Here is an 11,325-nt window from a genome sequence, read left to right on the forward strand (position 1 = left end):
GGATCAAATATATGACGAGATTGCCAGACATTGTGATCGTCCTTGATCAGCAAAAAGAGTATATAGCTCTTCGGGAATGTGCCATTTTGGGAATTCCTACTATTTCTTTAGTCGATACAAATTGTGACCCGGATCTCGCGAATATATCGATTCCAGCCAACGATGACACTATGACTTCAATTCGATTGATTCTTAACAAATTAGTATTTTCAATTTGTGAGGGCCGTTCTCTCTATATAAGAAATCGTTGATTAAGAATATATAGTGAATTCTTGGACAACTGCGTAGATTTATGGAATGACTTACTATATCTTTTTTTGCATAGAATTTGTTTTGCATAGAAAAAAGAAGGGGAATATTGATATATATTAGAGGGTATTGATATATATTATGATCTGATGTGCTTTCTTGGTATCCTAAATATCAAATTAATAGTTCAAGTTGCTGAGTTGAGAAAGAGATGGTTGAATCAAAAGAATTCCTTTTTTGAAGTTCAATTTTTATCAGAGGACAATATGAATATTATACCTTGTTCCATTAAAACACTCAAGGGGTTATACGATATATCGGGTGTAGAAGTAGGCCAACACTTCTATTGGCAAATAGGAGGTTTTCAAATTCATGCCCAGGTACTCATCACTTCTTGGGTCGTAATTACTATCTTGCTAGGTTCAGTTGTCATAGCTGTTCGGAATCCACAAACCATCCCGACCGACGGGCAGAATTTTTTTGAATATGTCCTTGAGTTTATTCGAGACTTGAGCAAAACTCAGATTGGAGAAGAATATGGTCCCTGGGTTCCCTTTATTGGAACTATGTTCCTTTTTATTTTTGTTTCAAATTGGTCGGGTGCTCTTTTACCTTGGAAAATTATAGAGTTACCCCATGGGGAATTAGCAGCGCCCACGAATGATATAAATACTACTGTTGCTTTAGCTTTACTCACGTCAGCGGCATATTTTTATGCTGGTCTTAGCAAAAAAGGATTGAGCTATTTCGAGAAATATATTAAACCAACCCCAATCCTTTTACCAATTAACATCCTAGAAGATTTCACAAAACCATTATCGCTTAGCTTTCGACTTTTCGGGAATATATTGGCGGATGAATTAGTCGTTGTTGTTCTTGTTTCTTTAGTCCCCTTAGTAATCCCTATACCGGTCATGTTTCTTGGATTATTTACAAGCGGTATTCAAGCTCTTATTTTTGCAACATTAGCCGCAGCCTATATAGGTGAATCCATGGAGGGTCATCATTGAATTGACTAGTTTTGGAATATAGTATTTTTTTTTTCAGCTTAGCTCAATTCATGCATGGTTCCAGATAATCTGCTTGGTTGCAATAGTTAGAAATGCGTATGAATATATAGCCTAGAGTTGTAGGAGAGAGAATAGAATAGACTATATTATGGAATTTTCAAAGTATATATGCATTAAGGAGGGTGGAGTCAGGCTAGATCTATACTATAATAAATATCCTTAATATCTATAAGTGGAGTCCTCTTTTATGCGGGTTTCCACTTTAAGCAATGATTTTAGAATCCGATTCAATAGAAAATGAGAAAATATGCAAACAAAATAGAAGAAACAAATGTATATAGGATATTGATATTATATTATATATTCCTAGGTTAGATTCATTATCTAATCCGATATATGGATATAGAATTCCCTTCTATGTAGTTCGGACAATTCACATTTCAATTTGATTTCAATTTGTACTTTTTAGTTACTTTACTTCTCCCCAATAGAGCTTAGAAGTAAGAATTTTTTGGTTGATTGTATCCTTAACCATTTCTTTTTTTTTGACACGAGGAACTACTCACCATGAATCCACTAATTGCTGCTGCTTCTGTTATTGCTGCTGGATTGGCCGTAGGGCTTGCTTCTATTGGACCTGGAGTTGGTCAAGGTACTGCTGCAGGACAAGCTGTAGAAGGTATTGCGAGACAGCCAGAAGCAGAAGGTAAAATACGAGGTACTTTATTGCTTAGTCTAGCTTTTATGGAAGCTTTAACAATTTATGGACTAGTTGTGGCACTAGCGCTTTTATTTGCGAACCCTTTTGTTTAATCCTAAAAAAAAAAGTTCTTTCGATTTCGATTAGATACTTTTTTCTTTTTTTAGTAAATTGGTATTTGCTTCCGCAATTCCAATTATATCAATACTTTATTTAATTTACTCCTATTTATTACTCCTGGAATTATCTATTTATCGGGACAGATAATACCGCATTCTAGGAAGGGCTGAGTTGAGTATGATTAATTTAGAAGATATGCTCGCCTTCTTATTTCCCGTCCTTAGTTTAGGAAAGTGGAAAGTTTTTTCCTTTTATTTTAGGAATTTTGGGAACGGAACATTTCAACAAAGGAAGCCTTTCACCGGTCAAACAAGACCTAAGACTTAATCTAAAAGAAATTACTAGATTGAATCTATTTGCATTAAAAAAACCGATCAAAAAAGGGCGAGCGAAGTAAGTGATCGAAAAACTTTGTTCTTTGTTCGTCCTATCTATAAGAGGAGAGCATATGAAAAATGTAACCCATTCTTTCGTTTTTTTAGCTCACTGGCCATCCGCTGGCAGTTTCGGGCTTAATACCGATATTTTAGCAACAAATCTAATAAATCTAACTGTAGTGGTTGGTGTTTTGATTTTTTTTGGAAAGGGAGTGTGTGCGAGTTGTCTATTTCAAGAATAGATTGGATCTATCCGGCTGCACTTTAGAATATTTTTTAGTATTTTTCGGATAAATAAGAAAAGGGTGCACGATCTCGACGAATTACTTCTGAATAAATTCAGAAATCATATGGAAGAACCATAGCATTTCGCGACTCATTGGTAAATCAATTTTGATTCTCTATAAACCAAGAATGTGAGACCATTAACACGGTTAAAGCTAAACTGCTTGAAGTCCAGGCAAAAAGAGGTACTCTTTCTACAACTATATTAGTATTAGTACCGAATTTAAACGGGAAATAGCTAATGTAAAATTTATCTGATATAGAACACTCATATCGATAAAATGGTTTGAACTATTTACTAGAAAAAAAAAGAAGGGGCACCCTGCCCTTTTTTAACCAATGCCGAATCGACGACCTATGTATAAAAAAGAGAAATTTTTTGGATTTGAAGAAAAAAAAAAAAGAATTCTATTAATTTTCATTTTCCATTTATTTAGTTAGTTTTTCTTAATGAAATTGAAATTATTAACTAAAGGGCAAATATAAATAAAGAAACAACTTTGCTGACCATGATATATTTTTATCTAGGCGGAAGAGTCCTCTTAATATTTATCTAGTCTTATATAGGTTTCGGTATATTGAAATATAAACATAAAAAATAAGATAGAGGATAGGCTCATTACTTATACTTAAAAAAAGATATGGAAATTGCTATAGCAAAAAAAGAAAAAAAGGAGCGTGAGAGCCAAATGAATCGAAAGATTCATGTTTGGTTCGGGAAGAGATCATAAAAGTTGTAAACTTACAAAATAATCTACTTTCATTAAAAGATTTATTAGATAATCGAAAACAGAGGATCTTGAGTACTATTCGAAATTCAGAAGAATTGCGTAGAGGGACCATTGAGCAACTCGAAAAAGCTCGGATTCGATTACAGAAAGTCGAACTAGAAGCGGATGAGTATCGAATGAATGGATACTCTGAGATAGAACGAGAAAAAGCAAATTTGATTAATGCTACTTCTATTAGTTTGGAACAATTAGAAAAGTCTAAAAACGAAACCCTTTATTTTGAAAAACAAAGGGCAATGAATCAGGTCCGACAGCGGGTTTTCCAACAGGCCGTACAAGGAGCTCTAGGAACTCTGAATAGTTGTTTGAATACCGAGTTACATTTCCGTACGATTCGTGCTAATATTGGCATTCTCGGGTCCCTGGAATGGAAGAGATAATTAAATTAATTAGGCCTTGAACTTCTACTTTCGTTTAGAATTTAGGCATTATTTTTCCCCTTGCTTTCGAAAAAAGAGTCAAGAAACACTAATGGCAACCCTTCGAGTCGACGAAATTCATAAAATTCTCCGCGAACGTATTGAACAATATAATAGGAAAGTAGGGATTGAGAATATAGGTCGCGTAGTTCAAGTGGGGGATGGGATTGCTCGTATTATAGGTCTTGGTGAAATAATGTCGGGTGAATTAGTCCAATTTGCAGAAGGTACTAGGGGTATTGCTCTGAATTTGGAATCCAAAAATGTTGGGATTGTATTAATGGGCGATGGGTTGATGATACAAGAGGGCAGTTTTGTAAAAGCAACAGGAAGAATTGCTCAGATACCCGTGAGTGAGGCTTACTTGGGTCGTGTTGTAAATGCTCTGGCTAAACCTATTGATGGGAAAGGCGAAATTATAGCTTCCGAATCTCGCTTAATTGAATCTCCTGCTCCAAGTATAATTTCCAGGCGTTCCGTATACGAACCTCTTCAAACAGGGCTTATTGCTATCGATTCGATGATTCCTATAGGGCGCGGTCAGCGAGAGTTAATTATTGGGGACAGACAGACTGGCAAAACAGCAGTAGCTACAGATACAATTCTCAATCAAAAAGGGCAAGGTGTAATATGTGTTTATGTAGCTATCGGTCAAAGAGCATCCTCCGTAGCTCAAGTAGTAACTACTTTCCATGAGGAGGGGGCCATGGAATACACTATTGTAGTAGCTGAAATGGCGGATTCACCTGCTACATTACAATACCTCGCTCCTTATACGGGAGCAGCCCTGGCTGAGTATTTTATGTACCGCGAACGGCATACTTTAATAATTTATGATGATCTCTCCAAACAGGCACAAGCTTATCGCCAAATGTCCCTTCTATTAAGAAGACCTCCCGGCCGTGAGGCTTATCCAGGGGATGTTTTTTATTTGCATTCACGCCTTTTAGAAAGAGCCGCTAAATTAAATTCTCTTTTAGGCGAAGGAAGTATGACCGCTTTACCAATAGTTGAGACTCAATCTGGAGACGTTTCCGCCTATATTCCTACTAATGTAATCTCCATTACAGATGGACAAATATTCTTATCGGCGGATCTATTCAATGCCGGAATTCGACCCGCTATTAATGTGGGTATTTCTGTTTCCAGAGTAGGATCCGCGGCTCAAATTAAAGCCATGAAACAAGTAGCTGGCAAATCAAAATTGGAACTAGCTCAATTCGCAGAGTTACAAGCCTTTGCACAATTCGCCTCTGCTCTCGATAAAACAAGTCAGAATCAATTGGCAAGGGGTCGACGATTAAGGGAATTGCTTAAACAATCCCAGGCAAATCCTCTCCCAGTGGAAGAGCAGATAGCTACTATTTATACCGGAACAAGAGGATATCTTGATTCGTTAGAAATCGAACAGGTAAATAAATTTCTGGATGAGTTACGTAAACACCTAAAAGATACTAAACCTCAATTCCAAGAAATTATATCTTCTAGCAAGACATTCACCGAGCAAGCGGAAATCCTTTTGAAGGAAGCTATTCAGGAACAGCTGGAACGGTTTTCCCTTCAGTAACAAATAAATTTGGCATATCTACTCTTGTTATTTTGCATGTCTACTCTTGTTATTTGAATCATGCAAAAAAGTTTTCTTTGTTTTTAGTTTAGTATAGTTATTTAAAGAATAGATAGAAATAAGATTGCGTCCAATAGGATTTGAACCTATACCAAAGGTTTAGAAGACCTCTGTCCTATCCATTAGACAATGGACGCTTTTCTTTCGTATTTTATTCTTTCTTTTATTCTTTCTTTTATTTGTTGTCTTCTTCCGAGAAAAAACTGTTAGACCAAAACTCTTTTAGGAAATCAAAAAATCCAGATACAAATGGATGATGTATATATCATGCATATATCATTAAAGAAGGAGTATGGGGCCGGTAGTGGGAATCGAACCCGCAACCCCAAGGTTATGAGACTTATGAGCTACCAAACTGCTCTATACTCTTAAACTAAAGAGGGGTAACTAGTGGATAAAAGAGGGTTCGATACGTCCCTCTACCATATCTATACAAATAGAATAGTCCATTTATACAGAATGGTAAAGAGGGCTCCTCTATGATTATCAATTCCAGAAATCCATACAAATACGAAAGGGTATTTTATCCTTACCAACTGGATCTTGTTGCACCCGGTAATAAACATTCATAAACCATTTCTCGAAGTACGTGTCCGGATAGCCCAAAATGTCGATAGTTAGCTCTAGGTCTTCCGGTCAAAAAACAACGTCGATGAAGGCGTGTAGGTGCACTATTACGCGGTAGGGATTGCAATTTTTCTCGCATTTTCGTTTTTTCACTCAAACTCAAGGGAGAAACTTTGCTTCTTATCTTTTTTTTTAAAGATTGACGAATCAAATGATATTTCTGTTCTAATTTCTGCCGCTTCTTCTCCCTCTGAATCAAACTCTTTTTTGCCATAATGTGCCGTTGCTATTATTATCAAGTATACGGTTCTAATCCTAGATGGAAAAATAAATAGAAAAAGAAATTTAAGAAGGCGGATCCTCCCTCTCTATCAAGAGTAATGAACTAGGTGCTGATACAGTACAAAAAAACAAACTAAATTAACCAAACTTGCCTGATGTTGAGGCAATCAAGAAAGCTGCATAAGTGAATATATAACCCACGGAAAAGTGAGCTAATCCAACCAATCTTGCTTGCACAATGGAAAGAGCCACAGGCTTATCTCTCCAGCGAATTAAATTAGCTAAAGGTGTGCGTTCATGAGCCCATGCTAAAGTCTCAATTAATTCCTGCCAATACCCCCGCCAAGAAATTAAGAACATAAATCCAGTAGCCCAAACAAGATGTCCAAATAAGAACATCCAAGCCCATACCGATAAACTATTCATCCCAAAAGGATTATATCCATTGATAAGTTGTGAAGAGTTTAACCATAGGTAATCTCTTAACCATCCCATCAAATAAGTGGAGGATTCATTAAATTGTGAAACGTTGCCCTGCCATAATGTGATATGTTTCCAATGCCAATAAAAAGTAACCCACCCAATGGTATTTAACATCCAGAAAACTGCCAAATAAAATGCGTCCCAAGCAGAAATATCACAAGTACCGCCGCGCCCTGGGCCGTCACAAGGAAAACTATACCCAAAATCCTTTTTATCCGGCATTAATTTGGAACCGCGTGCGTCTAAAGCGCCCTTTACTAAAATCAATGTAGTTGTATGCAAACCTAGAGCAATAGCATGATGAACCAAGAAATCCCCAGGTCCTATTGTTAAGAAAAGCGAATTACTATTCTCATTAACAGCATTCAACCATCCGGGCAACCATAGGCTTCGACCCGCATTGAAAGCGGGGCCATTCGTTGAAGATAAGAGTATATCGAACCCATATGTCGTCTTGCCATGAGCAGATTGTATCCATTGGGCAAATATAGGTTCGATCAAGATTTGCTTTTCTGGAGTACCAAAAGCAAGCATGACGTCGTTATGAACATAAAGGCCCAAGGTATGGAATCCTAGAAAGAGGCTAGCCCAACTTAAATGAGATATGATAGCTTCTTTATGGTCTAACATTCTTGCCAATACATTATCCTCATTCTGTTCCGGATTGTAATCCCTAATGAAAAAAATAGCTCCATGAGCAAAAGCCCCTGTCATGATGAACCCCGCAATATATTGGTGATGAGTATATAAAGCAGCTTGAGTAGTAAAGTCTTGTGCTATGAATGCATAAGGAGGTAAAGAGTACATATGTTGAGCTACTAAGGAAGTAATAACCCCTAAAGAAGCTAGAGCAAGACCTAACTGAAAATGAATCGAATTGTTGATTGTGTCATAAAGGCCCTTATGCCCACGCCCTAATCGACCCCCCGGAGGAGTATGCGCTTCTAAAAGATCTTTAATACTGTGCCCAATTCCGAAGTTAGTTCGATACATGTGACCGGCAATGAGAAAAATAAATGCAATAGCTAAATGATGGTGAGCCATATCAGTCAGCCACAAACTTTGTGTTTGTGGATGGAATCCCCCAAGAAGAGTTAGAATGGCAGTTCCCGCTCCTTGAGCGGTACCAAATAAATGATTACTCGAATCAGGGTTTTGGGCATAAAGATTCCACTGACCCGTCAAAAGGGGTCCCAACCCCTGGGGATAGGGTAATACATCTAAGAAATTATTCCATCGAACGTACTCCCCCCTGGATGCGGGAATAGCAACATGAACTAAATGTCCTGTCCAAGCCAAAGAACTTACCCCGAAAAGTCCTGACAAATGATGATTGAGACGAGATTCCGCGTTTTTGAACCACGAAAGGCTTGGTTTCCATTTGGGTTGTAGATGTAACCAACTCGCTATTAAGGACAGCGTAGAAAGAAATAATAGAAAAAGAGCTCCAGTATAAAGATCTTCATTGGTGCGTAATCCTATTGTATACCACCACTGATAAACCCCAGAATAAGCAATATTCACTGGACCAGCAGCACCTCCTCGAGTAAAGGCTTCCACAGCGGGTTGACCAAAATGAGGATCCCAAATCGCATGAGCAATAGGTCTTACGTGTAAAGGATCCTGTATCCATGATTCAAAATTTCCTTGCCAAGCTACATGAAACAGATTTCCGGACGTCCATAGAAAGATTATTGCTAATTGCCCAAAGTGAGAAGCAAAAATGTTCTGATAAAGACGTTCTTCAGTAATATCATCATGACTTTCGAAATCATGTGCGGTAGCAATACCAAACCAAATACGACGAGTAGTGGGGTCCTGAGCTAAGCCTTGGCTAAACCTGGGAAATCTTAATTCCATAATGCCTTTCAAATCCTCCTAGCCACTATCCTACTGCAATAATTCTCGCTAAGAAGAATGCCCATGTCGTGGCAATTCCACCCAGAAGGTAATGGGTTACTCCTACAGCACGTCCTTGTATAATGCTCAAGGCTCTAGGCTGAGTAGCAGGAGCAACTTTTAATTTGTTATGAGCCCAAACGATAGATTCAATGAGTTCTTGCCAATAACCACGGCCGCTGAATAAAAACATTAAACTGAAGGCCCAGACAAAATGAGCACCTAAGAAAAAAAGACCATATGCAGATAATGAAGAACCATAAGACTGAATGACTTGCGATGCCTGTGCCCACAAGAAATCTCGAAGCCACCCATTAATCGTAATGGAACTCTGTGCAAAGTTTCCCCCTGTAATATGAGTTACCACCCCTTGATCACTTATGGTACCCCAAACATCCGACTGCATTTTCCAACTGAAATGGAAAATGACTACCGAAATTGCATTGTACATCCAGAATAAACCTAAGAAAACATGATCCCAAGCAGATACTTGACATGTTCCCCCTCGGCCAGGCCCATCGCAAGGAAAGCGAAAACCTAGATTTGCTTTATCGGGTATCAAACGGGAACTCCGAGCAAATAAAACACCTTTCAAAAGTATTAATACAGTCACATGTATGGTAAATGCATGAATGTGATGGACTAAAAAATCTGCGGTTCCTAATGGAATCGGTAACAAAGCCACTTTGCCACCTACTGCTACTAACTCGCCGCCTCCCCACGTTAAGCTAGTACTTGTTGTTGCACCAGGAGCTGTTACGCCAGGCGCAGTAGCATGGATATTTTGTACCCATTGAGCAAAGATAGGTTGTAATTGTATGGCGGTATCCGAAAACATATCTTGTGGACGGCCTAAAGCACTCATGGTATCATTATGAATGTACAAGCCAAAACTGTGAAAACCTAGAAATATACATACCCAGTTAAGGTGGGATATGATTGCATCGCGGTGTCTAAGGACGCGATCTAATAGATCGTTGTATCGAGTAGTTGGATCATAGTCTCTTACCATAAAAATTGCTGCATGTGCAGCAGCACCGACTATTAGAAATCCGCCAATCCACATGTGGTGTGTGAACAAGGAAAGTTGTGTACCATAGTCAGTAGCTAGGTATGGATAGGGAGGCATAGAATACATATGATGAGCTACAACAATGGTTGTAGAGCCTAGCATAGCTAGGTTAAGAGATAATTGAGCATGCCATGACGTTGTTAAGATTTCATAAAGACCCTTATGGCCTTGTCCTGTAAATGGGCCCTTGTGAGCCTCCAAAATATCTTTAAGTCCATGGCCAATACCCCAGTTGGTCCTATACATATGACCTGCGATTAGGAAAAGAATAGCAATAGCTAAATGATGGTGTGCAATATCGGTCAGCCAGAGACCACCGGTTACTGGATCTAGTCCTCCACGAAAAGTCAGAAATTCTGCGTATTTGGACCAATTTAAAGTGAAAAAAGGGGTTGCTCCTTCGGCAAAACTAGGATAAAGTTGAGCCAAAAGGTCCCGATTCAAGATAAATTCATGAGGAAGTGGTATCTCTTTAGGATCCACCCCAGCGTCAAGAAATTGGTTAATTGGTAAAGATACATGAATTTGGTGTCCCGCCCAAGAAAGAGACCCAAGTCCTAATAATCCCGCTAAGTGGTGATTCAACATGGATTCTACATCTTGGAACCAGGCCAATTTGGGAGCGGCTTTGTGATAATGGAACCAACCAGCAAAAAGCATTAACGCTGCAAAAACCAATGCACCAATTGCAGTACAATAGAGTTGTAATTCACTAGTTATTCCAGATGCTCGCCAAAGCTGAAAAAAACCAGAGGTTATTTGGATTCCTCGGAAACCCCCACCTACATCACCATTCAATATTTCTTGCCCTACTATAGGCCAAACTACCTGAGCACTGGGTCCAATGTGAGTAGGATCACTTAGCCATGCTTCATAATTGGAAAAACGGGCACCATGAAAGTACATGCCACTCAACCAAAGAAAGATAATGGAAAGTTGCCCGAAATGAGCACTAAAAACTTTTCTAGAAATCTCCTCCAAATCACCAGTATGACTATCGAAATCGTGAGCATCAGCATGTAGGTTCCAGATCCAAGTGGTAGTATCAGGGCCCTTAGCTAGTGTTCTTGAGAAATGGCCGGGTCTCGCCCATTCCTCAAAAGATGTTTTTACAGGATCCCTATCCACAACAATTTTTACTTCTGGTTCCGGCGAACGAATAATCATTAACTCCTCCTCTTTCCGGACAAGACATACAAAGAGACCCGCCAACTGTCTTTTTTTTTAGTGAATCTTTGAAAGATAGATTTTGAAAGATAGATTTTGAAAGATAGATATTGTGATTAGTTCTTTTCTTTACTATACTACCACCCTTCTTTTTTTTTAGTTATTCACTGGAGCAATTATATATTAAAGTCAATCCGAGGCAAGTGTTCGGATCTATTATGACATAAAGGTTAGGTGCCTAACGGACATTGTTTATCTTGAAAAAACAAATATTTCT

General features: G+C 38.4%; 4 protein-coding genes and 1 non-coding gene across 5 annotated transcripts; 2 read left to right on the forward strand and 3 right to left on the reverse strand.

Moving 5' to 3' along the window:
- The first annotated feature begins 3 nt into the window (after positions 1-3).
- On the forward strand, positions 4-1,342 carry LOC123422612 (ATP synthase subunit a, chloroplastic). The gene has a single exon (XM_045107710.1). The coding sequence runs from the start codon at positions 399-401 to the stop codon at positions 1,257-1,259; it is 861 nt and encodes a 286-aa protein (XP_044963645.1). The 5' UTR covers positions 4-398; the 3' UTR covers positions 1,260-1,342.
- Positions 1,343-3,900: 2,558 nt separating this feature from the next.
- Positions 3,901-5,624, forward strand: LOC123422609 (ATP synthase subunit alpha, chloroplastic). Its single transcript, XM_045107707.1, has one exon. The coding sequence runs from the start codon at positions 4,004-4,006 to the stop codon at positions 5,516-5,518; it is 1,515 nt and encodes a 504-aa protein (XP_044963642.1). The 5' UTR covers positions 3,901-4,003; the 3' UTR covers positions 5,519-5,624.
- Positions 5,625-5,643: 19 nt separating this feature from the next.
- Positions 5,644-5,715, reverse strand: TRNAR-UCU. Its single transcript has one exon. It is a non-coding gene; the product is annotated as a tRNA-Arg (tRNA).
- A 5-nt stretch (positions 5,716-5,720) lies between these two features.
- On the reverse strand, positions 5,721-8,866 carry LOC123422608 (photosystem I P700 chlorophyll a apoprotein A2). The gene has a single exon (XM_045107706.1). It carries the CDS (start codon positions 8,768-8,770, stop codon positions 6,566-6,568), a length of 2,205 nt encoding a protein of 734 aa, XP_044963641.1. The 5' UTR covers positions 8,771-8,866; the 3' UTR covers positions 5,721-6,565.
- LOC123422607 (photosystem I P700 chlorophyll a apoprotein A1) lies at positions 8,796-11,245 on the reverse strand. Its single transcript, XM_045107705.1, has one exon. The coding sequence runs from the start codon at positions 11,046-11,048 to the stop codon at positions 8,796-8,798; it is 2,253 nt and encodes a 750-aa protein (XP_044963640.1). The 5' UTR covers positions 11,049-11,245.
- Positions 11,246-11,325: the final 80 nt, after the last annotated feature.

The sequence above is a fragment of the Hordeum vulgare genome, unplaced genomic scaffold (assembly GCF_904849725.1).
Source record: "Hordeum vulgare subsp. vulgare unplaced genomic scaffold, MorexV3_pseudomolecules_assembly, whole genome shotgun sequence".
NCBI lineage: Eukaryota > Viridiplantae > Streptophyta > Magnoliopsida > Poales > Poaceae > Hordeum > Hordeum vulgare.

Coding starts and splice junctions, on each gene's coding strand:
- LOC123422608 (XM_045107706.1), bottom strand. CDS start 8,770: ATGGAATTAAGATTTCCCAGGTTTAGCCAAGGCTTAGCTCAGGACCCC.
- LOC123422607 (XM_045107705.1), bottom strand. CDS start 11,048: ATGATTATTCGTTCGCCGGAACCAGAAGTAAAAATTGTTGTGGATAGG.
- LOC123422612 (XM_045107710.1), top strand. CDS start 399: ATGTGCTTTCTTGGTATCCTAAATATCAAATTAATAGTTCAAGTTGCT.
- LOC123422609 (XM_045107707.1), top strand. CDS start 4,004: ATGGCAACCCTTCGAGTCGACGAAATTCATAAAATTCTCCGCGAACGT.